At 43.0% G+C, this 21932-nt stretch overlaps 2 protein-coding genes and 1 long non-coding RNA gene across 9 annotated transcripts; 2 read left to right on the top strand and 1 right to left on the bottom strand.

The window, feature by feature from the left end:
- Positions 1 to 636: 636 nt before the first annotated feature.
- Positions 637 to 9918, top strand: LOC118319498 (moesin-like). Of its 3 annotated transcripts, none has more exons than XM_035649946.2 (15): positions 649 to 740; positions 1373 to 1420; positions 1633 to 1716; positions 1795 to 1890; positions 2146 to 2268; positions 3441 to 3592; positions 3691 to 3774; positions 3863 to 4009; positions 4519 to 4615; positions 5309 to 5472; positions 5575 to 5705; positions 5874 to 6034; positions 6453 to 6545; positions 7042 to 7275; positions 8501 to 9918. In XM_035649946.2, the coding sequence occupies exons 1-15, from the start codon at positions 657 to 659 to the stop codon at positions 8663 to 8665; spliced, it is 1863 nt and encodes a 620-aa protein (XP_035505839.2). In that variant the 5' UTR covers positions 649 to 656; the 3' UTR covers positions 8666 to 9918. The 3 variants fall into 3 exon arrangements, with proteins under 3 accessions (XP_047190246.1, XP_035505839.2, XP_047190247.1); XM_047334291.1 differs by having other exon boundaries at positions 7117 to 7275; XM_047334290.1 differs by lacking the exon at positions 1373 to 1420 and having other exon boundaries at positions 637 to 740.
- Positions 9919 to 10508, bottom strand: LOC118319518. Its single transcript, XR_004796016.1, has 2 exons — positions 10367 to 10508; positions 9919 to 10143 (listed from the first exon to the last, which is right to left on the bottom strand). It is a non-coding gene; the product is annotated as an uncharacterized LOC118319518 (long non-coding RNA).
- LOC118319496 (androgen receptor) lies at positions 10416 to 21599 on the top strand. Of its 5 annotated transcripts, none has more exons than XM_035649945.2 (9): positions 10416 to 11649; positions 12692 to 12828; positions 13073 to 13189; positions 13580 to 13726; positions 13859 to 14068; positions 14702 to 14849; positions 15879 to 16009; positions 16130 to 16281; positions 16597 to 16917. In XM_035649945.2, exons 1-9 carry the CDS (start codon positions 10787 to 10789, stop codon positions 16720 to 16722), a joined length of 2031 nt encoding a protein of 676 aa, XP_035505838.2. In that variant the 5' UTR covers positions 10416 to 10786; the 3' UTR covers positions 16723 to 16917. The 5 variants fall into 5 exon arrangements, with proteins under 5 accessions (XP_035505838.2, XP_035505836.2, XP_035505834.2 ...); XM_035649943.2 differs by lacking the exon at positions 16597 to 16917 and adding an exon at positions 20355 to 21599 and having other exon boundaries at positions 10418 to 11649; positions 13580 to 13723; XM_035649941.2 differs by lacking the exon at positions 16597 to 16917 and adding an exon at positions 20355 to 21599 and having other exon boundaries at positions 10419 to 11649.
- The last annotated feature ends 333 nt before the right edge of the window (positions 21600 to 21932 follow it).

Genomic DNA, 21932 nt, shown 5'->3' on the forward strand with positions numbered 1-21932 from the left:
CAGAGGACAATGTGCCCAAGATAATGTTAGAAGTTACAGACTCCTTGAATCAAGACATAAATGAAGAAATACTGTACCCTACTGATTATTGAAAAAATATTCAAATTAGTAGTCTTCTTTTTATTAGTCTCTTCATAAATGTTGAGAGAGAGGGGGGGGGGGTTCTTGAGCACATGACTACACTTCTAAAATTATTGGCTAAGGCCCTGTTAGCCCAGCACAAACACTCTCTTGTTGCAACATGAGCAGTTAGTGGCAAGCCCACGTTCAAACACACCACCACCACAGAATCACCATATGCCATAAGAACACATGCTTGAAACATTAACTGGGAGGATTATTAGATTAGTAGAATGTGTTGGCACTTTCACTGCTACTGGAACATCAGGTGCTCATGAGTTACTGTTGATTCCTGCCCTTCTATAATTAGGTTTTGGGAGACACATGCCATGTCTAGGTCCTCGTTGAATGATGTACAGTCAAAACCAAATCAATATAAGTGGGAAAATTGGCCACCAAAGGCCGAAGGCAGTCTGTCAACAATGCGTGGGCCTCTGGCTACCATTGGATTAACTAGGAGAGAGAAATTCTTGAGAACAACACAATGGTCCATTCTCATTCAGTATAATCCTTGTAGGTATTGCAAGCGGTTTCATATGACTCTGCAGAGAAAAGGAATCTACAAGCACCTCTCTCAAGAAGGGTTTCGACTAGAGATTAAAAAAATACAAATGTCAACTGTAAGTAGCTATCTTTCATTGTTTATAGTTTTTTTTCACCACGTTTCATGTTTGGTTGACATGGTTAAATTGCAAATGCGACGGTTTGTTTGACAAGTGTGATCTTGCTCTGTAGTGTGAAGGCTACAAGAAGGCATTTATGTGTAGTTTTTTCTGAGGAAAACGAATAATGTGTAGTTGCCAGATGTGTTTGCATTCCTGGATTTATCGTGGTGTTGTCACGTTGAATACATTAACAAAACTAAAAGTTGAGCTTGCTCTTATTTACTTTAAGTTTGTTCAGCAAAGGTTACAACTCCTGCACATTATTATTATTATTATTATTACTGATGTTATTTTTATCATTTATGTAGGCACTATTACAAGGCTGCCTTGCTCAATTACTCTCAGAAATCTTGTCAGGATTGGAGCAAAGAATTTGTCAACCATGCTGCCTTTTTTGTGTTTTACAAGTCAAGTTTTTTGCCAACAATTGGAAATATGTACTGTTTATGGTTTGATGAACATACTATGCAAGATTAAAGGGGTGTCACTAATTTCACCCTGTCGTCAATAGTTATGCATCATGGAATGAACCCCCATGTTCTTGGTTAAGTCTAAAATATACTGTGGGCTTCATTTTTTGATTGTAGTCCCCACCAACCTCTTGTGATTGGATGCTCCTGGTTGAACAGAAGAATGTAAGGAAACCTCTTTTTGGTCATTTTGCTGTCAAAAAACAAAACACGAAGCAATGTTTCAAAGAACAAACAAAGTCATTACAGAATCGGTATTGCTCTCTTTCACTCAGTTGTTGGTCTGCATGCTCCTTGATGCTTCTCCAGTGTCACAGATGAGTGAACAGCAGGGATATTTTCCTCCTGTATCTCAGTGTGCGCATTTTTTCTGGTAGATAAATGTTCGGGTTACAACCATGGATGCTGAGCTGGAGTTTGCCATCCTGCCCAGCACAACTGGCAAACAGCTTTTTGACCAGGTACGCTGTGCATCACAATCATGACGGCACTTTGGCAGGCAAAAATATGCACTCACGTGTACTTATTAATATGTTTAGATAGTGAAGACCATCGGGCTGAGGGAAACCTGGTTCTTTGGCCTCCAGTATCAGGACAGCAAAGGCTTCTCCACCTGGCTCAAGCTGAACAAGAGGGTGAGGGGAGAGTTTGTCTACAAGCGTAACATCCCACATGGTCATAATCTGACATCTTAAAATAAATGATGATGTAATCATGATTATGGCTTTGTTATTATTATTATTATTATTATTATTAGTATTATTAGTATTATTAGTATTATTAGTATTATTAGTATTATTATTGTATATGTTATTGTATCACCCCATTGAGGCTAATTAGTACCTATTTCTTCATTCCGGCATCACACTGCTGTGGGGTATCAATCCCAGGTGACAGCTCAAGATGTGAAAAGGGACAACCCTTTGTTGATTAAGTTCAGGGCCAAGTTTTACCCTGAGGATGTCACTGATGAACTGATCCAGGAGGCAACGCAACGGCTCTTCTTTCTGCAGGTGAGAGACGAGTACACATACTGTACAAGGATATTGTTATTTTTTAAGGGAATCGTATTGTAAAATGTTCATGTTCTTAAAGTATACCTCACTACAACAATTATCTTGACACAAATGTCAGAAATATCCAATCTGGGCAAGGTGCTTATCAGGATGTAAATATTGCTGTCTTATGCAAGAGTTGTACACTTAAGATGCAACGGCAAATCATCAATCTCAATCAAAACAAAACACTGAACCTGTCTTAACGACCAGAGGGGGTTCCACGATGACTCACGCAGATCTCGTTAATCCCCATGAGTATTCCATAAGGGAGTACATGCATACAAAAAAAGGTGCACAAAATAAACACCAGAATTCTTCACTTAGGAAATGTTCCGATACAACCATGTGTGCATGTCCTGCAAGAAAATGCTCCTTTAGTAAAAGTACATGCGAAGGAAAATGTAGTCTAAGTATAAAAATAACTGCTTTGGTCCCTTTGACTCATATATTGTTATATATAACATAATCAGATGATTATTACTGTAGTGTTAGTGTGTACGCAGCATGTTACTCTTGTAGCAGTAGGAAGTGAAGATAAGACTGATCTTTTGTAGATCTAGATCTACTTTATGTTTTATACACACAAGATAAATCTAAGAGATTGGGAGATAATAAAGGAAAAACAAAGTTTTGATGCACTAATCTGTTTTCTGTTTTTGAACTTTTTCTCTGGTTTTTGATTTGGGTGAGATATTGGATCATTAGAATATTTATGGAAAGAAATACTGTGAGAGGGGAAAATCTGAAATATGAACCGGACTATACAATGCTTCTTTTTGTAAGACGTCAGAAGCCAACAAGTTTGGAATCCGCTGGTTTAATCTTTGACAGTGTGTTGTATTTTTAAAGGAATGTTACATTATCCATTGTGTAAATTGTGTAACTTGATGCAGCAGTCAAATTAATGTTGTCGAGTGGAAAGAATTTTACATTCCACTAACCCTATAATGCAAGTATAAAGTGGCATTGAAAGCTAAAGCTTTGGTTAAGTACAAATATCTCCTGTACTTTTACTTTCCACCACTGCAAGGAAATGTGGGATTTCTTTCTCTGTAATGTCGTGTTGAACATCATCACAGAACATATGGGATTCATATATATCTTTCTGTATTTCTTCTATGTTTCAGGTAAAAGAGAGCATCCTAAACGATGACATATACTGTCCACCCGAGACTGCAGTTCTCCTGGCATCATATGCAGTTCAGGTCAAACATGGAGACTATAAGAAAGACTATCACGTACCGGGATACCTGACAAGAGAGAAGCTGCTGCCACAGAGGTAGTGCGTATATTAGTGCTAACCAAAGGTCAGCCTAATTCAAGTTTAAGTCACCTGAATTCTAACTGGTATGTCCTATTTTATACGGATTAAACCAGGGTTTTGGAGCAGCACAAACTGAATAAGAATCAGTGGGAGGAAAGAATCCAGGTGTGGCATCAAGAGCACAAGGGAATGCTGAGGTACTTCAGTCTTACTTTACTGGAAAAATTCATTAAATTCTCAAATAGTTGTTCTGTAGCTCATTCACCGAATTATTCCACTCCACAGGGAAGACGCCATGGTGGAGTATTTGAAGATAGCCCAGGATTTAGAGATGTACGGGGTCAACTATTTCAGCATCAAGAACAAGAAAGGATCCGAGCTGTGGTTGGGAGTGGATGCCCTGGGTCTCAATATCTACGACAAAAAGGACAAGTAGGTCACGATTTGAAAATGTTTATCTCTTTCTCATACAAAGTTGAAGCCATTTTAATGGCATGGCCCTAAGGATGACAGTCTGTTGGTCCGCCGCATTGGACAATCATGGCCGCCAGAGGATAAATCCTCCTGAATTTCGGTAAACCCAGACCTTGCATCTAGTATCACAACTAAATTGACATTTTCTTTAACTGAAATGTCTCAACAATTATTGGATGGACTGCAAAGAAATGCAGTACAGATATTCATGGTCCCCAGAGGATGACTGTTCCTCTAGTGACACCGCAGGTCAAACATCTACACACATCTACTAAATAATTGGTACAGAAAGTTATGATTTCAGAATCCCTAGATTAGAATCCTAGAATAGATCAAACTCAACCACCACCGACTTAAGGCCATAGCCATATTTTAACTTCATTCTCTAATCGTGTAAAGCACATGCTAAATAAACTATACTGTGGACCATACTATAATTGTAATTAAATAATTACAATATTTTACAGAATGACCCCAAAGATTGGATTCCCCTGGAGTGAGATCAGGAACATATCCTTCAATGACAAGAAGTTCCTCATCAAGCCAATCGACAAGAAGGCTCCGGTATTCCAATACACAGTTATTAGTCATCCATAATAGCTATTGCAGCATCTGTAATTAATATGAAGCATAACATTGCACCAAACACAGCTCATGTCTCAATTGCTGCCAGGCCATATTAAAAGATAGTTGATTTTCTGGGAAATTAGCTATTTTTCCAATGCACCCAAAGTCAGAAAAACTGAATGACCCTTTGTGCAGTTTGATGCCATGTTGGACTATGGAACTTTAGGAAAACATTTTCACAGATACATCAAAGATCCAACAAATACTTTGTAAGAGGTATTCCTATTTCATATTTGTGAACCATAGCTGTAACCAGGAGGTGTGAGGGAATCCTACATCCTTGTTACTGGAAAAATTCAAAGTTCGTAAAAGGCATAAATTACATCAAGCAATGTATCGACAGCAGCTGGTATTTGATCTCCCTCCCAATCAGGAGTTTAGCTTCTCAGTTCAACTTGCCTTCTGACTGCATGCTGAGACTTATGGGAAGCAGCCAAAAGTTTAGGAAAATAAATAATTCAAAACTGAACTATCCTTTTAGGTTATTTAAGGCCATGCTTGAATGTAAAACAGATGTGATGTTGATTACATGTCATAGATAAATGCCTGGGCTTGGTGATTTTGTGTGTGTGTGTGTGTGTGCGTGTGTGTGTGTGTGTGTGTGTGTGTGTGTGTGTGTGTGTGTTGCAGGACTTTGTTTTCTACGTGCCTCGTCTTCGCATCAACAAACGTATCCTGGCGTTGTGTATAGGGAATCATGACCTATACATGCGCAGACGTAAACCTGACACCATTGAAGTGCAGCAGATGAAGGCCCAGGCCAGAGAGGAGAAGAACAAGAGGCAGATGGAAAGGTATGTAAGGAGGAAATAATTGTGTTGTTTTTACAGTGTGTTCTCTCTGCTTTATTTTTTTTATTTTTTTTGATGTGTATTTATGCACAATTCTCCTGTCAGGGCTCTGCTTGAGAGTGAGAAGAAAAAGCGAGAAAATGCAGAGAAAGAAACAGAGAAGATTGCCCGAGAGACCATGGAGCTGATGGAGAGATTGAGACAGATTGAAGAGCAGACAAAGAGAGCTCAAGACGGTCTGATAAGTTTCTGAGTATAACTGTTCCTCAGCTTGAGTATTCTTTTTTATGTTTAACATTAAAAGAATGGATGTATATGGACATATTTATGAATGCACTGATGTTATCAAATGTCTGCATTTGTGTGTTGGATGTTAAATGCACACGTGTGCATGTGTATTTCAGAGCTGGAGGAGCAGACCCGGAGGGCTCTTGAGTTGGAGAAGGAGAGGAGAATTGCTCAGGAGGAGGCTGAGCGCCTGGACAAGGACCGCAGAGCTGCTGTGGAAGCTAAAGCAGCTCTGCTCCACCCTTCTGAAACCCAGATCAAGAACCAGGAAAGCTTGGTATTCTCGCACAACACATTTGCATTTGAATACATCAATTAATCTGAAAGGATTCAATTGCACATAGTTTTTCCCCCCAAAGCCTCGAAATAAAAATAAAAAATAAAACAGGTGTCGCTGTCAAAAAAAAATCTACCTTGTCAAAAATGTATTTCCTGTGATCAAGGACTCATTATGGTACATTTCCATACAGTATATTGATCAAGTCCTCAAAGCTGGAACCACAGGTGATAAAGTAATCAATGTCATTAAATCATACTAAAAAAGAGCTAAAGGGAATGTATTTTTCCTTAAGCAGAAAACTAAAATAGCATTTTCTACTTCACACACGCGTGCACAGACACACAGATAGAGCACACTGACCTTACATCGGGAGCACTCTTAACTCTCTTGCCATTTGTGTGCCCGGTGTGCACAGGCCACTGAGCTGGCAGAGCTTACCTCCATGATCTCCCAGCTGGAAGACGCCAAGAATAAAAAGGACGAGGAGGCGACGAGCTGGCAGAAAAGGGTGAGAATTAATCAAGGAGCCACAAGAGAGGTAACGGATGAATCAAACATGAGCAAAGAGGGATGTCTGACACTGCTAAGTGTTAAAGCCAGGTAAAATAGAAGCAAGGCATCGACCACAGACAATCTCTTGCCATCGAACTTCTCTTCACTTTCAAACTGTGATTGCATGAATTTCGCCGTTGCCACTGAACTGTCACATTTAGTGAACTTTAGCCCCATGTGAATATGGGAATGTAGATATGTATCTAAGGTGAATGCAAATCTTTGCATACAAACTAGGAGACTTGCCTGTATGCAGTCACAACATTGTCTGTTAACACTGCAGTGTAATCATGATTTATATTTTCTAATGAGAATGGCACACTGTTGCATTAAATGCTGAGAACTGTTCTCATGGGTTAGCTTCAAGTCTCAAAAGCCAAACTTACACGATAGGCTTCTTGCAGTTCACTATCCAATAACTGTGCTTCACTGCAAGTCATGTGTGTTGACAGGCGTTGATGGTTGCAGCTGATTTGGAGCGAACCAAAGACGAGCTGAAGACTAAACTCATAGGTGTCCACATTCAGGATTCGGTCCACCCCCACATGCATGAGCATGACGAGACGGACGAGAGCAGCGCAGAGGCGAGCGCTGAGCTGACTGCTCCAGGCACGGTCCGAGATCGCAGCGAAGAGGAAAGAGTGACAGAGGCTCAGAAGAACCAGAGACTGCAGAAAAACCTCAAGGTAAGGTTACAGTATAGTGAAATGTCTTATTTGACTGATTTGCTGTTCTTTTACTCCCTTCGGGTCAGGGGTCAAGTTCAGCTGGAGATTAGCAACCCTGCAGCCGCCCTTGAGCGTTTAAGTTTGCAGACAAACACATCACAAAATGCCTTCGATATTTAAATTTGAAGGTTCAGTAGATAATGCGCTCTTTGAATTTGTAACCACTCCAGTCGAATGCTAAGGCCAATCTGTTTGTGCCTATTGACACTTACTCTAACCGATCTTAAAACAAGACAAAACTGAATCAACATGAACACCCAATTTAATTTTAGCATCACTGTGGTCCAGACTGAAGTATATTAACAACTGCTGGACTTTGACATTCTTAGTACCCAGCGGATTAATCCTAATGACTGTGGTGATCCCCTGAACTTTTCCTCTAATGCCACCATTCAGTTGACTTTTGTGATTTTAAATGTCCAAACAACTGTTGGATGTCTTGCCATGAAATTTGGTGAACACATATCTTCCTCTAACTGTAATGAATTAATATCTTAATGAATTCAGTTTTTCAATTTATTACAAAAAACATCCCATCAGTGTTCGGAAATGTTCGCACGCTACCATGCTAAACCAAGATGGTGATGATAACATCATAATATAAGCCTTCTTTACATTGACATTGTTACTGATTGACACTGACATTTTAAAAAAACATTGATTCTCTAGCTTTAATGAGAGGTATGGATATGCTGGAGTGATATGCCCCACCTTGCGGTTTGAAAGCCATTTTTGTTAGTTGTGTTGTTTAAGATTTATGAAGTGTTTTTGGTACATTTGCTGTTTTGTCTGTTGACACAGTCACATAGAGGGTTCGGCTGCTGTAAAGTTAATTGCCGCCAAAAATTGTGTTTCACTGAGAACTCAGTGCATCGTTGAATAATTAAACATTGTTGCAGTTACATTATTACTCTGTTGGTTTAACTCAAGTTGCAAATCTCATACAGACGAGGGCCTATTCCAACTGAAATGAAATAGGTCTCTATCTCACAGACAAAACAAGATACGATGTTGCACAGAGGACTCAACAGAAAAAATGGAATTAATAACGATGGACAAAAGAGTGTTTTCTGATCGGGATGGGGGGGTTATAGTCCTGAGGGGTAAGGCTTTTTGAATAGTCTCCCCAAAGGAGTCTCAGGTAAGAGGATTTCATTCACTGCGTTTTTGCTTTCTTTTTCAGTTCCTCAGCACCGAGCTGGCTGCAGCTGTAGATGAGAGCAAAAAGACCCCCAATGACCTGATCCATGCTGAGAATGTGAAGGCGGGCCGTGACAAATACAAGACCCTGCGTCAGATTCGCCAGGGCAACACCAAACAGCGAATTGATGAATTTGAGTCCATGTGAGAAAGTCTGTTGTAGGCCTACACTCTGACTGAAGGGTAGACGGTGAATTGGACACACTGACAGATTTCAGAAGTGTAATTGCAGACAACGGCATAGGTAGTAAATTAACCTGGAGTTGAATATGACAGCAAATTATATTGATGCTGCGCTTTGATGCCAATGTCCAGGATTTAACATAGTTTCACTGATAGACTAGAGCACACACCTCTGCCAAGGACCAACAGCCCTACACATCTGTCTCGCGACCACTATTATTATTATGTCATTTTTATTAATTACATGTTGATTGAAATACTGACGTAAGCCTTCCTGAATAAGACTGGTGCCATTTGCAATTATCCAATTGTTAATAATATGTACACCTCTGTAATGTGGATTCAGCATTTTCTTCCACCAGATCCAGATTATTATCCATAATCTATATATGTAGATATGTTAAGTGATATTATCTGTATATGGAGATATTATCTTAGATCTCTCTTGCTAAGATGTTATCCTATGTCTTTGCATTATTTCCTAAAAACTTGACAGAAATTTGGAAAAATGCCAGTCTCACAATGTTAAGGAAAGTGATGTAAAAAAAATGATCTCAGATCTGCCCCCTTAACTGGATCCGCACCAGTGAACTCATGCAATAATTGTTTTTACCGATTACAGACAGACAGACACGGGTGAACACATTACCTCCTTGGCCGAGGAAATAAGTCAAGAAAATGACAACCCTCCTTCTGAATACATTTTTAATCTCAAAGGATAAAGAAACACATTACCAGTTTAGTTCAGTGTTTGAAACATATGACGCTATCAGTGCTCTCAACTTTAAAAAAGCTTTACTCGTGCCAACTCATGACAATCCTGTTTATACTGAATAATGAAAGCTATGACACAGTAACAGGGCACTTGTTATTACTCAAACTAAATGTCAAATCCTCTACACTTGATTGCAGTAATAAAATACCCAAAAAAACTACCAGTGTGTGTGTGTGTGTGTGTGTGCGTGCATTAGTTCCCATGTGCATGCATAAGCATCACCTCCAGTGAGCCTAATGAGGCAAACTGTTTGTGCAGCAGAAAAACTGAAGGGCTGTAATCAAAAATAAAACCCAATTATCACCTTCTAACTCAGACAACAAAATGCACTGGGACTGATGTTATGTGTCCCCAATTCCTCCTCTTGAGCCGCTGCACCTCGACTGCCTCGACTTCAAAACGCAGGGTTTCCCCCCCCCCCCAGAAAAATACCCACACAGACACCAAGCTTCTTTGTATTTTATTTCACTCCTTCACATGATTGATATGCCATAAACCCTGACTGATCTCGGTTTGATGCTTCTGTATATGCGTTTGCACCGTGTAGGCTTCTCGACTGCCTTCTCCTGTTGCTGTCTGCTCATCCATCAAAGAATGCTGTCCAAAAATAAACGGATGAAAGTGCAGAGTGACTATCGGATGCTCCATTAACATGCCGGGGATGTTTCCTAATGTTAGGGGATATTTTGTGTTGGGGGGGGAAAAGAAGAGAAAAAAAACGTAATGTTATTTTTTTTTTCCAACTGCTACGGACAAAGGAAATACATATTAACCGAACACATTCGAATCGACTCAAAGTGCATATATAAGTCACAAGCGTGGCAGATGACAGCAGCCTGCCGTTAAATATGCTCGTCTCGCGTAATCTCGCGAGATTTGCCTTCGAACGACCTGTGGCGCGCCGCTGGCACTTCAAAGGAGTTGACAAGTTGCAGTTAGGGCCGTTGTCGCGCGTGGAGACGTCTCTCGCTGCCAAACGGCAAAGTCGCCCCGACCTCCAATCTTTGCTTAGTGGCGCGTTTTGTCCGCATGTAAAAGCGACCGAGGCTCCGGTGTTGAACGCGAGCAGCGGCAAAGTTCGCCAAGCTCCTCAGTCGCGCGGAGCAGCTCGATGGGACGTCCCTGCCCCGAACTCGCAGCCTACGTCGATGACAGATCCCCTCCGCCGAGACAACACGAGCGGAGGCTCACCGGGTAGGCGTTTTCTCTCTCCCTCTCCCTCTCCGACTCGCGGGCTCGGGAAGTGTTGTTTTTATTTGTTCTCCGCGCGAACCGAGCGCCGCGTCTCAACTCGGGCGACGCGAGCCGAGCATGGCCTTCCACCCGAGCTTGCCCGAAATAGACGAGACGACGAACTCTTTCGCGGCGGATGAGCGGGGTCGCTTGGATGCCGCGGACGGCTACGCGCGTCAGACCACCGCCGAGCTCAGCGAGGCAGTGTCGGTGTCCCTGGGTCTGGACTCGGTGTCTTCTCCGCTCAGCGGCATCGACCTCTGCTCCAGCGGCGCCTTCGCGGACTCTTGCGACTCCGTCGGCAGCTGCGCCCGGGGAGCGCCGGGGTCGGGGTCGGGGGCGGCCGCGCACGTCACCTCGCGTGACAGCAGCCCGCCAGAGGACGACTTCGGAGAAGTGTGCCAGGGCATGCGGCAGGTGAGCTGCATGGACATGCTCCGCTCGGGCGACGCGGACCGCGCGCACACCGTGACGCGCGGCTCGCTGATATCCAGGTATGTCTGCAGGGAGTCCAACTTGTTCACGAGTCCGGCGGCGGAGCTGCCCGCGCCCTCGCAGGTGGAGGAGCTGCTGTCCCTGAAGCAGTACTCCGCGTACGGTGCCCAGCCGAGCCTGCACAGGGACGCTCGCGGTGCGTGGTGCGCACACGAGCGCGCGTACGGCGGCCGACCCGAGCCGGACAGAGACGGACCCAGCGGACTGCAGTTCTTGGGCAAACATTGCAACTGTGGCCAAACGCCTGGTGGATCCAGACAGGAGTGCCCCTGTGTCTGGTACGGCAAGGGCGAGCAGTGTGGTAAAGGTGGCACGCGGGCGCCGATGGCACCGGGCTACGGCCAAGTGGAAAGATACCAAAGTGCGATCGCCCAAGGACAAGCCACTTTTCCCACCATCAAGACCGAACCGTCCGTCTGGGTGGATTGCTCGGAGCACACTTTCAGGTAAATAATAATGATTATCTATTTTTTTTCTGAACAATGCTTTGATCTGCTTGTCTTTGGCACCGGGTCCGGGTGGAACAGGTCTGTTAATAGCCGCTTACATTCTTGTCCTGCTGTTAGTTCGCACTCGGCTTTCTTGAATCGGAAACAAAAGGACCAGCGCAGCGTGAAAGGCGTGCTCAGTGACCAGCCTTTACACTAGGTTCTAACGAGGGCTGCATTGTCTCATTGTCTCTTTCTATTAAACGTGTGAACTTCGGGCTTTGTTAAAAAAAAACATTTCTATTCTTCGAAGCTGTGCTGTCCCGCTGGAATCTCGTGCCTAACGTCTTGATATTTGCACACACACACACACACACAGCATTGTCACCATTATCACCGCAGCACAAATACATCAAATGCAGTAGACATAATTATGATGTATTATTATTATTATTTGCCATGACATTATGGAGCCCTGCTCCGGGGCAGGTGCAGATGCAGCCATGTATCGGGCATAAATCATCTGTGTCCCGACCGCCACCGTGTGCTCTCTCCCCCCAGCCTTGGCCAGGTGTTTCAGCATGATCTCTAGACTGTGTCAAAGGTCATCCTATCACCAACTTTCCAGAACTGTCCCTATTTGTGCTGTGACTACAGAGCGAAGCATCAGTTGATATGTCATGGCCACTATAAACAAGAGATACGGCACCTGTTGCCGATCTGGCACCCCAGAGTTGGGGGGAAAGCGCTTTCTATTCTCGCCTTGCATGTTTTGCAGATTCACTTCACTTGTTGTCATGTAATCACCGATGAGATAGGGAAATCTCTAATTGGATTGAGGGAATTAGCGCTGCAAACATCATAACAGGAAGCCTTGCGCTCTTGGGGACGGACCCAGTGACCTAAATCTGTTGTTTAATGCGTCTGTTTGACTGTTTGCCCGAATTTTTGATTGGTATATCGTTGCTGCAAGAGGTAATGCTGCTGTGTCCATTTCTGAATCCTTTAAAAATCCTTTATTTGTGTTTGTGCCTGTGTGTGTGTATATGTGTTTGTCTAGGCACGAGGATTTATTTCCAGGTGTGTACCTGTCAGACAGGAGAGTGTGTCAGGTGTGCGGGGACGATGCCTCAGGTTGTCACTATGGAGCAGTCACCTGTGGCAGCTGCAAAGTATTCTTCAAGAGGGCAGCTGCAGGTGGGTGACGCGCACACACACACGCTCACAAAAAACAACAACACGCAAGTGCACACAATTACACATCCGCTGATTTAATTTTCACCCACTCGCTCGCACTGCGCAGGCAGGGCACAGTGACCTGACTTTATGAGGGCGAGTTGTTTGTTATCAGTAAACACCCACATGTCGTTGCTATGAGTGGAAGCCGGGGCATTGTGGAAATCACTCCCCTCATCCCCCCAGGACTTTTGTGTGCCTCCAGGTAAGCAGAACCACCTGTGCGCCAGCCGGAACGACTGCACCATCGACAAACTGAGGCGCAAAAACTGTGCCTCGTGCCGCCTAAAGAGGTGCTTCATGTCGGGAATGAGCCTTAAAGGTGAGGAATTAAAGGTGAGAACAGAAGGGGAGACTTTGGAGGGGGGGGGGGGGGGTATGTGCAGTGTGTCGTTGCAAATAGGGGTCAGGGTGGTCAGATACCTTACATGCAGTGGATCAGAACTGACTGATCAAATGTTCTAGCTTAAATATAGTGTAACAAATGCATTATCCAGCAGCCAATGATCAAAAAACTGTTCCACATGGTTACGATGAGGAACAGCTATTTGGGGCTAACAGTCATTCGAGTAGTATCCCATTTTTTGTAATTACAGTACTTTCCTTACTTGTCCTGCTGTGAAATGTGTAATCAGTCACGACAACAAATATCTTATCTCCCGTTTGTTACTCTTATCTTCTACTTGTCTGCATTTTCTGCGGCGGATTGTAGGTCGCAGGCTGAAGGGAACCGGACTGACGAGAAACGAAGAGGAGGAGCAACCAACTGCTGCCTGGGGGCCGGGAGACAGACGGGAGAGGTTTGGGATGAAAGATGTGATCTTGGAGCCCAGAAGTGCAGCTGCCAGGGCTCAAGGTGGTGAGGATTAGTGTCGTACAAACTCAAGTATCATGGTAACGAATTTAATATTGCCCTGAATGATCTTGGATTATTCTCTTTTTCTCAAACCTTTCTTCTGGCTCGCGTGTCATCCTCTCTGTTTATCTTCAGCAACGTCTCAAGCCATGGTTCTGAGTATACCCCCCAGCCTGCGCTCTTGCCTTTCGCTGCTCAGCATCCTGCAGGCCATTGAGCCGGCCGTGGTCAATGCCGGACATGACCCCGCCCAGCCAGACACCCCCACGTCACTGCTCACCAGCCTCAATGAGCTCGGGGAAAGACAGCTGGTGACAGTTGTGCGTTGGGCCAAGGCAATCCCAGGTAACACGCTGCAAACTAGTCCATGCCACACACGGTCGTCTCTGCCAAGGCTGCGAGCAATAAATTGCTGTCATGGGCGTTTTTTTAGCGCCAGTGGATTGCCAGACAAACCAATTGTACGTCATGCAAAGCAAAATGCTGCAAGTCCAGACCTGCCAACGGAAATTGAGCCAAAGCGACACAGTGGGAGGCTGAACGAGCGCGGAGGAGCATCACTTCTGTGACCTCCGGCTCAGTCATTTTGACAAGCTCTAAATCTACAAGGAAACGTATCTGATATCCGTTAGTATTAGCGAGGGGCTTCAAGATCCTGTTTACAAGATTCGAAGGGCCTTGGCAGAATGTACGTGTTGTCTGTGCCAAGTTTAACTGCCGTGTTAGAGCAGTCAATCCTATGCGATGCAAAGCGGCCTATTCAAATGTTGACCACTAGAGGGGGGTGTGTTCGCATTAAAGCCAAGCGTTGCCGGGTTGGAAATGGCCATCAATGTGTCCACACTGGGTTATCTCTGTTGTCAATTCTCTGAAGTGTTCTCATTTATTTGATTGACCTGTGTGGTGTTAACCTATTTCATGCCTTGTCACTTCAACCTGAGCGTACGGAATCATTTGATTGAAAACAAGTGTTGTCAGCAGGTTTCCGTGACCTGCATGTGGATGATCAGATGTCAGTGATTCAGTTGTCTTGGATGGGGGTGATGGTGTTCGCTTTGGGCTGGAGGTCCTACACACTTACTAACAGCTCCATGCTCTACTTTGCTCCCGACCTAGTCTTCAATGAGTAAGTCAAGAATTCTTTTTTTCACTTTACACATTGTTCTTCTGTAAAGAATCAAATGTTGAATGAAACCCTGTTTTTTCATAGGTCGGGCAAGTTGTTTGGGTTTTTTTACCAAGAGGGCAAAGAAAGTTTACTTGCACTCATACAGCCTTAATATTCATTCTGACATTCTACCTGTCACCATGACTGGGAATAAAGACACCGTGTAACGCGAGCTTCAGAGGAAGACCAAAAAAATATATATCATATAATGATTATAAACAAGTCTTTTCAGTTCTTACCTTTCTATGTGATCATGGCCGCAGAGGGATCACCTCAGATGATTTATTCCGTTTCTTCTTTTTAAAAAACAGTCATCAGTCCCCAAGAATGGCTGCAACATTGAGCTGTTTCTTTGAAAAGTTTGGTTTCGCACTGCAACCCTCCTTCAGCCTCTACGGAAATGTTTTTGACACTTCGGCGGCCGTCTTTTTTCTTTTTCTTTGTACTTAAAAAAAAAAAAACGAACACAGAGTTCATGAAACAAATGCCTGCGCATGCCCCTATGTAAATAGCAATGCCACGGCCTCACATCAGTACACTGTCTTTTTTGTTATTGAAGGCGGGTTGTTGCTCAGACTGCTGAAGCCAGCCTCAGGCCTTCGTAGCAGCTTTCACTTGGCTGCTATTTCGCACAACATTAGCAAGACACTCATTCTGCCTTCATCAGACCTCTGTCATTCTATTGTGCTGCTTGTGACCTGCATGGTCATGGATAAGCCTGTCCTTGTTGCTGAACCTCATTTCTCTCTGCCTCTCTGCTGTTCTCTTTTTCCATTACCCGTCTCACTCATTTTTTCCCACCTCTGCCACTTTCTCCTCTTTCCTATCCACTCTTGTCTCTGCCACCGTTAATTGTCTTTCTCCTTTCTACATTTCTCTCTCTCTGGGCTTCTCACCTCGTCTTCTTTATGTCGCACTCTGTGCTCCTTCTCCCCCTCTCATGCTGGTTTTTTTTTTCTTCCTTTTCTTCCCATCCCTTCCCCACAGCCACCGGATGCAAGTGTCCAGTATGTATGAACACTGTGTGAGAATGAAGCTGCTCTCCCAAAGGTTCTGCATGCTGAAGGTCACCCAAGAGGAGTTCCTGTGCATGAAGGCCCTGGTCCTCTTCAGCATCAGTGAGTCAGCGAAGACCAAGTGAAATACGACTACAATAGAGTGCAGCCATACTTCATCAAATTGATGGGGTGGATAAAGTCTGTGAGAGTTATTGTTGTGTTCTGGCTTTGTGGTCACAGTGCCAGTGGAGGGTCTAAAGAGCCAACGCTGTTTTGATGAACTGCGGACGTCCTACATAAAGGAGCTGGACCGTTTGGTCAGCCACAGCGGAGAGACCACCCGTACGCAGAGACTGTTTCAGCTCACGCAGCTGCTGGACTTCCTCCAGTCGGTAATGCACGCAGCTCCGTTTCACGTTTGACTCTGAAACAATACGTGCACATGTCATTTCAGTTACTGTCACAGAACCACACGAGCAGAAAACGGTGTGGATCAAAGTTCACCTCATAAGTACACAAACACTGTATTTGCCTTACAACAATACAGTGTTGCCTTATTCTTCCCTAACTAAACCACACTGACTTTTTACATTTTGATTTCATGGCAGTAATTACATTTAAAATCGAAGCAACAGTATTCAGTAACAGACACATCTGTACAACCTGTAATATCATCCTGACACTATAAATTCCCTCTCATTTTTTAGCAAACTGACAGTGGAGGGTTCACCCACAGTTTGTGCAGAATTCTCCAGCCACTGACTGCTGTTTCAGCTTCTCTGTACTGCTTATTTGCATGGAAGAACGGTCCACGAGTCACCCTCTGGTGGTAGCATTGCCACAATAAAATAACTGGAAAAGCCCCCGGCGTGACTGAAATGTAAACATTACACACACATGCAGAACACCAGAAAATCAGTTGCATCTCACATCTCACTAGCTGCAGACCTGTGCAATATCGGCATAGAAAACTCAAACCTCTGCAGTTTCCACACTTGAGTGTTAAACCTGCTAACTTTTAGCGGCTCGTAGCTACGGTCTGTGTGTACGTCTGTGTTTTAGGTTTTATTTAATTTTTTTAAATGTTTAAAAGTTTTGCTAACCAGTCCTGACCAGATTTCCATCGTGACAAGTAAGGCAATACAAAAACATTTTTACTGACTATGTTCTGCCATCAAATATTAAAACCATAGGAGAGTGCGTTATTGAAGTATTTTACACATTACATGTCATTTATTTTGCTCAACAGTCAGATAGTTCAGGACCTCCTAGAAAACACTTAAAGGGGCAGTAAGTAGTTCTGAAGCGACACACGTTTTGTTAAAAATCTGCGAATATTTCCTCACGGTCCGCTAGCTGTTGGTTCTGTATGTTTTGCCGAAAAAAGAATCAGGGTTTTCGGCGCAGCCCTGGCTCTGTAAATCGAAACAACACGACACTGTGAGTACAGTTTGTAAACATCACTCGTCGACACTTTTAAGACTGTCAGCGGGTGCATTGCGACTCTGGGCTTTTGGCCGAGTGGTTAGCGCGTCAGTCTCCGGTACTAGTTCCTGCAGGCCTAATATTAAGCCTTAGACATAGCACCTGACAGTTGCAGTTTTATAGCCACAAGGTGAGCCGTATTTCTGTTTGATTAATATCCGCTGCAGGACAACATGACACAGAGGTTTTCAGTTTTAGAAATTATTTTATTTAAGTAGTGGATCAATGAGCCGTAAAGGTTAAAGGGGAAAAAACTGCAGGTATTTAAAAAAGAAAAGAAAAAAGAAGCACTTTCTGAAAATATAATAAAACTCTTTGGATTTTCAGAAACTTAATGTGTCTGTTACACCGAGACTTACATCACATCACCGTTATCCGCCTGTTCTGTCATTATTGACATTACTTTGTTCTAACTCCGTAGTTGTAGCCAGGGTAAATATGTAAAGTCAGTAAAACCTGAAACAAAGCATACTTTATTTTTTCTCACATAAAATGTCTGACTATCCTGTATACTTTTAATTTTAGACTTTGGATATATGATAGTTCGCAAAAGGGTTCAGAAGCTGATTTTACTGTACGTGTACAGTTACACCTGAATCCTTTTATATTAGATACTGTAAATGTATTTTGCAAACGGTCCACTTGTGGCGCAGTTACCGTAAAGCAAAAAATTCAAAGAGCTTCAGGTGGCGTTTAATGATGCACTCAGAGTCTTGCTCAAGCTTCGAGTGACGAGTGCTGGGGTCTGTACTACGAAACAAGATTTGCGGTTATCGAGATAACTTAAGCTTTAACTCTGGATTTTCCGTCCTACGAAGCCTATTCTCCCGCCGGCATAAATCACAATGGTAACTTATGCTCAAAGGCTAACCTGCTCCGGAGCAGGTTATGTTCCAGATAAGAGATCACAGCCCGTCAACAGCCCCACTACTACTGACCAATCAGATCACTGGAAACCAGATCTGAATGATGGGATCCTGTAGTCCTCATTCTACAGGATCCCATTAGGGACTTATGGAGTTTAGGGTCACGTAACAATGGACAAAGTGCAGCACATATTTATGAGTGGAAACATGTTGCTGTTGCAGACTTTTCATGTAATGTTCTAATAAACAGAGGGAGTTTATCACACTAAATAAATACGTCAACGCAATATTGGAACTTCATTTGAATTCAAAAAGATGATTTGATTCCCCACAGATTCTTTTTTAGTTTATTTTTCTATCACTGCAGCTCGGACACAAGGACAAGGAGACTGACGATAAATAGTAACGAAAACTAAATACTTACTATCTCTTTTATTAGAACAACAATCCACACACTAATTGATATTCCCCATGATCGCGAATGAACAGTTCAGTCACACATTAACGTCTTCTCTCCTCCACCGCAGCAGCAGAAACGGTCTGACATCACTTCAACGTTTAACGCAAACTCTCAGATATGCTTTGTCATATACACCTACACCTGTGAAAAAATCGAAACCCAAATCCTCTAATAATGGATGTTATAAATGCTTAACGTGACTTAATGTGCCGAATTTAATATATCATCCATAATTATAGGATTTCGGTTTTGATTTTGACACAGGTGTGCGTGTTTATGACGAGACATATCTGAGAGAAATTCTGTGCTTATAGATCGCTGCTTTGGCATATTAAGTGACGTGAAGCCTTTTCACATTGAATGTCAAGCGTTTTAGAATGTCCCTCTTCATCATAGTTTTATCATCGTCAGACAAAAACACTCAGTAGTAAAATTGATAAATTATTGTGCTTATTTACATGATATTTTTAGTCTGACTCAAAAAAATATATATTTTCTGTTGTTTGATCATACTATTTTCATTTCACTTTGTGGAATGTCACTTTTACATCTCGCTTAAACCAAACTGACCTGCACGTATCAGAGTTTAATCTCATATCATATCGAAAACTTTATTTATGGATCTGACGATGTCGCTTGATATCCAGCTTCGTAGTACAGGTGATCCAGAATGGTCAGTGTGAGGCTAAGTCAGTCCCGACAATGAGAACATATCCTAGGTGTGTTAAACTTGCTTCGTTGTGCTTTCCCCTGACCACATGTTTATGTTTATGTTTCATAAAGTTCCCACCTTTCGTGCTGTGTTGAGGAATTTTAAAGTACAAATTTATATGTCGATTAATTGATAAAAAAAAATCTAATCATAATGGCGCAATGTGCTGTATCTGCATACATTCTAACACATGTCTGTCTGTATTTTAATCACTGGGGACTTGTGAACTGCAACGTCTATATTCTGTGTTGTTGCCCTTGTATTTTATTATTTTTAGACTGATAATTTAAAGTACAAATCAAAGTACAGAGCCAGACATTTTTGACTTAAATACTACATGCTAAATGGATTTGGTGAAGACCATTCTTAGATGTGGCTACCACTAGAGGGTGTAGACGCTTTTATCCTTTGATACCTTCAGAACTTTTAATACTAGTTTGATGAGAAAAATAAGTTGTCAAAGCAAAAACATATCCCGGCATCTCTGATCGGGGGGTTGTGACGAGAAGCACAACTCGCAAAAAGTTTACTCCCACAGAGTTGCAGCGGGTTGAGCCCTCGTGTCTGTCACTGTGGATTTACCCTTAAAGGCTCAGCTTTGTCTGCGTCCCACTCACATCTCACATCTTCCCATGTCTTAAGAGCTGGCAGGCAGCCAGGGGTTGTCTGCCAGGGATCTTTAGGCGGAAGACCAGAGTTGATCGAGACTTTGCAGTTCAGACCCCTTCGGCTTTAGCCTGCCTGTGCAGCTTAGAGTGTCACAATGAGTGTCATCTTTTTAAACCCCTTCTTAAGGGTCGAAGGCCGTTTATTATTTCCTCTTTTATCTGCAGGCTTTGTTCTCTTTCAATGCCGCACACATCTAAGTCTTTGATACTAATAACCCCTGCATGACATATTTATGTTTTTTGGGCTTTTTTTGTCTCCGTCTCTTCATCTCAGATTGTGAGGAAGCTACACCAGTTCACCTATGATCTGTTCATCCAAGCCCAGTCCCTGCAGACACGTGTCAACTTCCCAGAGATGATCTCAGAGATTGTGAGCGTTCACGTGCCCAAGATCCTCTCCGGCATGGTCAAACCCATTCTTTTCCACAATACAGCCTAGAGGGAAACAGAGAGAGGGGGGGGGGGTCTCTGTGGTTGGTCACTTGAGCTCTACACCTAGTTCTTCAAGAGAGGATTTATGATTTTATGAGGTGAAAGAAGTGTAAGCCCCTCTTTACCTACAGTGAGTCTAGCGGTGGGTTTTAACAGAAGGGAATACAGCACATTCTTCCAGCTTAATCTAATCTAGTTACATCTACTCTGTTCTTTCTTACTGCCTGTTCTCTGTGTCACGCAAAACACATGTTTCTGGAGCTCATTAAAACACTATTTAGCATGCATTCCTCCGCGCAGGCCCCCACGAGTGGCCAATGGCCCGGCACCGTAGACTTCCTCAACCCCTCATAGAGATTGTGACAACAGGCAATATTTCATTTTTGAGAGGTAAGACAGAAGAAAGCGAAAAAAACAAAACATTTTTCTTTTACAGAGCTCACGTCACCGTGGCTTATCTGTGTGTGCAGTAGTTTGACATTTGGACTAGCTTCTTTTTCCCCCACAATGGATGTTATTGTGTGCGCCCGAGATGAACAAAGTCGATGAGTGACAGTTAATAAACGGTTGTGACATGCATGCTTAGAAGCAGCGCCGTCCCACCATAAGGCATACGAAGACACTTCTGAAAGATGTTCTCATCTGTAGAAATAACAGTCGGCTAGTTTTAGAGTGTCGACGAAATACATGCACTTGTGACAGTGACGGCATCCGTGCAAAAAATTTATATTTGTCATAAGCTCACACCAAAAAACAATGACGATAATTATTGGACAAAACTCACATCATACTCCGATGAAGTCGTCAGACACTATATGGTGACCTTTTTGTTGTTGTTGTTGTTGTTGTTAAAGTTTGCTTGTTTTTGAGTGTCAAATGTTATTCAAGTACAGATTTTTTCCAGAGTGGGCATTTCATACCGTTAAGACTTTTCTACAGTTTTTAAAGTGTTCCTTGCAGGTGCGTTGTTGTGTGTATCCTCTTGTATTGGTCGTAGATTTTTGACAATTTCTTGTGAAACGTTAAATGAATGTGCTCAATTTGTTGCAACACTTTCAGCTCAACATGTAATAAAACTGAAGCATGAGTGTGTATCTGGTGCTTTATGAACGAGGGCAGTGTCGCTTTGCGGCACAAATCTGGTTCGAGAGTGGCCGATGAGAATAGAGTAATCTTCCTGTTTCTCTTTGTCTGATAGATTCATTTCAGTCTGTGATGCAGTCAAGTGGACAGACAGGCTTTAGAGAACATCAGACGTCTTTTCTCCCGCGGCATTGCCTACCCTGAGGATTATCTCAGTCTCTACCCAGCCAGGTAATAGATCTCAGCAGGAACCCAGAGCATATGACCGAGTCAAATGAGGAGGCCTGGCTGATTTATTCCAACTATTCATCCTCTGAGAAAAGGCAAATATGCCTGT

Source organism: Scophthalmus maximus, chromosome 9, assembly GCF_022379125.1.
Source record: "Scophthalmus maximus strain ysfricsl-2021 chromosome 9, ASM2237912v1, whole genome shotgun sequence".
NCBI classification, from domain to species: Eukaryota; Metazoa; Chordata; class Actinopteri; order Pleuronectiformes; family Scophthalmidae; genus Scophthalmus; species Scophthalmus maximus.

What these genes read in the sequence shown, in the direction of transcription:
- LOC118319498 (XM_035649946.2), top strand. Translation starts at nt 657, where the DNA reads ATGACTCTGCAGAGAAAAGGAATCTACAAGCACCTCTCTCAAGAAGGG. An exon ending in GAGCACAAGGGAATGCTGAG is followed by an intron (nt 3,775 to 3,862) that starts GTACTTCAGTCT and finishes TCCACTCCACAG; the next exon opens with GGAAGACGCCATGGTGGAGT. An exon ending in CGACGAGCTGGCAGAAAAGG is followed by an intron (nt 6,546 to 7,041) that starts GTGAGAATTAAT and finishes GTGTGTTGACAG; the next exon opens with GCGTTGATGGTTGCAGCTGA.
- LOC118319496 (XM_035649941.2), top strand. Translation starts at nt 10,787, where the DNA reads ATGGCCTTCCACCCGAGCTTGCCCGAAATAGACGAGACGACGAACTCT. An exon ending in GTCGGGAATGAGCCTTAAAG is followed by an intron (nt 13,190 to 13,579) that starts GTGAGGAATTAA and finishes GGCGGATTGTAG; the next exon opens with GTCGCAGGCTGAAGGGAACC. An exon ending in TGCTGGACTTCCTCCAGTCG is followed by an intron (nt 16,282 to 20,354) that starts GTAATGCACGCA and finishes TCTTCATCTCAG; the next exon opens with ATTGTGAGGAAGCTACACCA.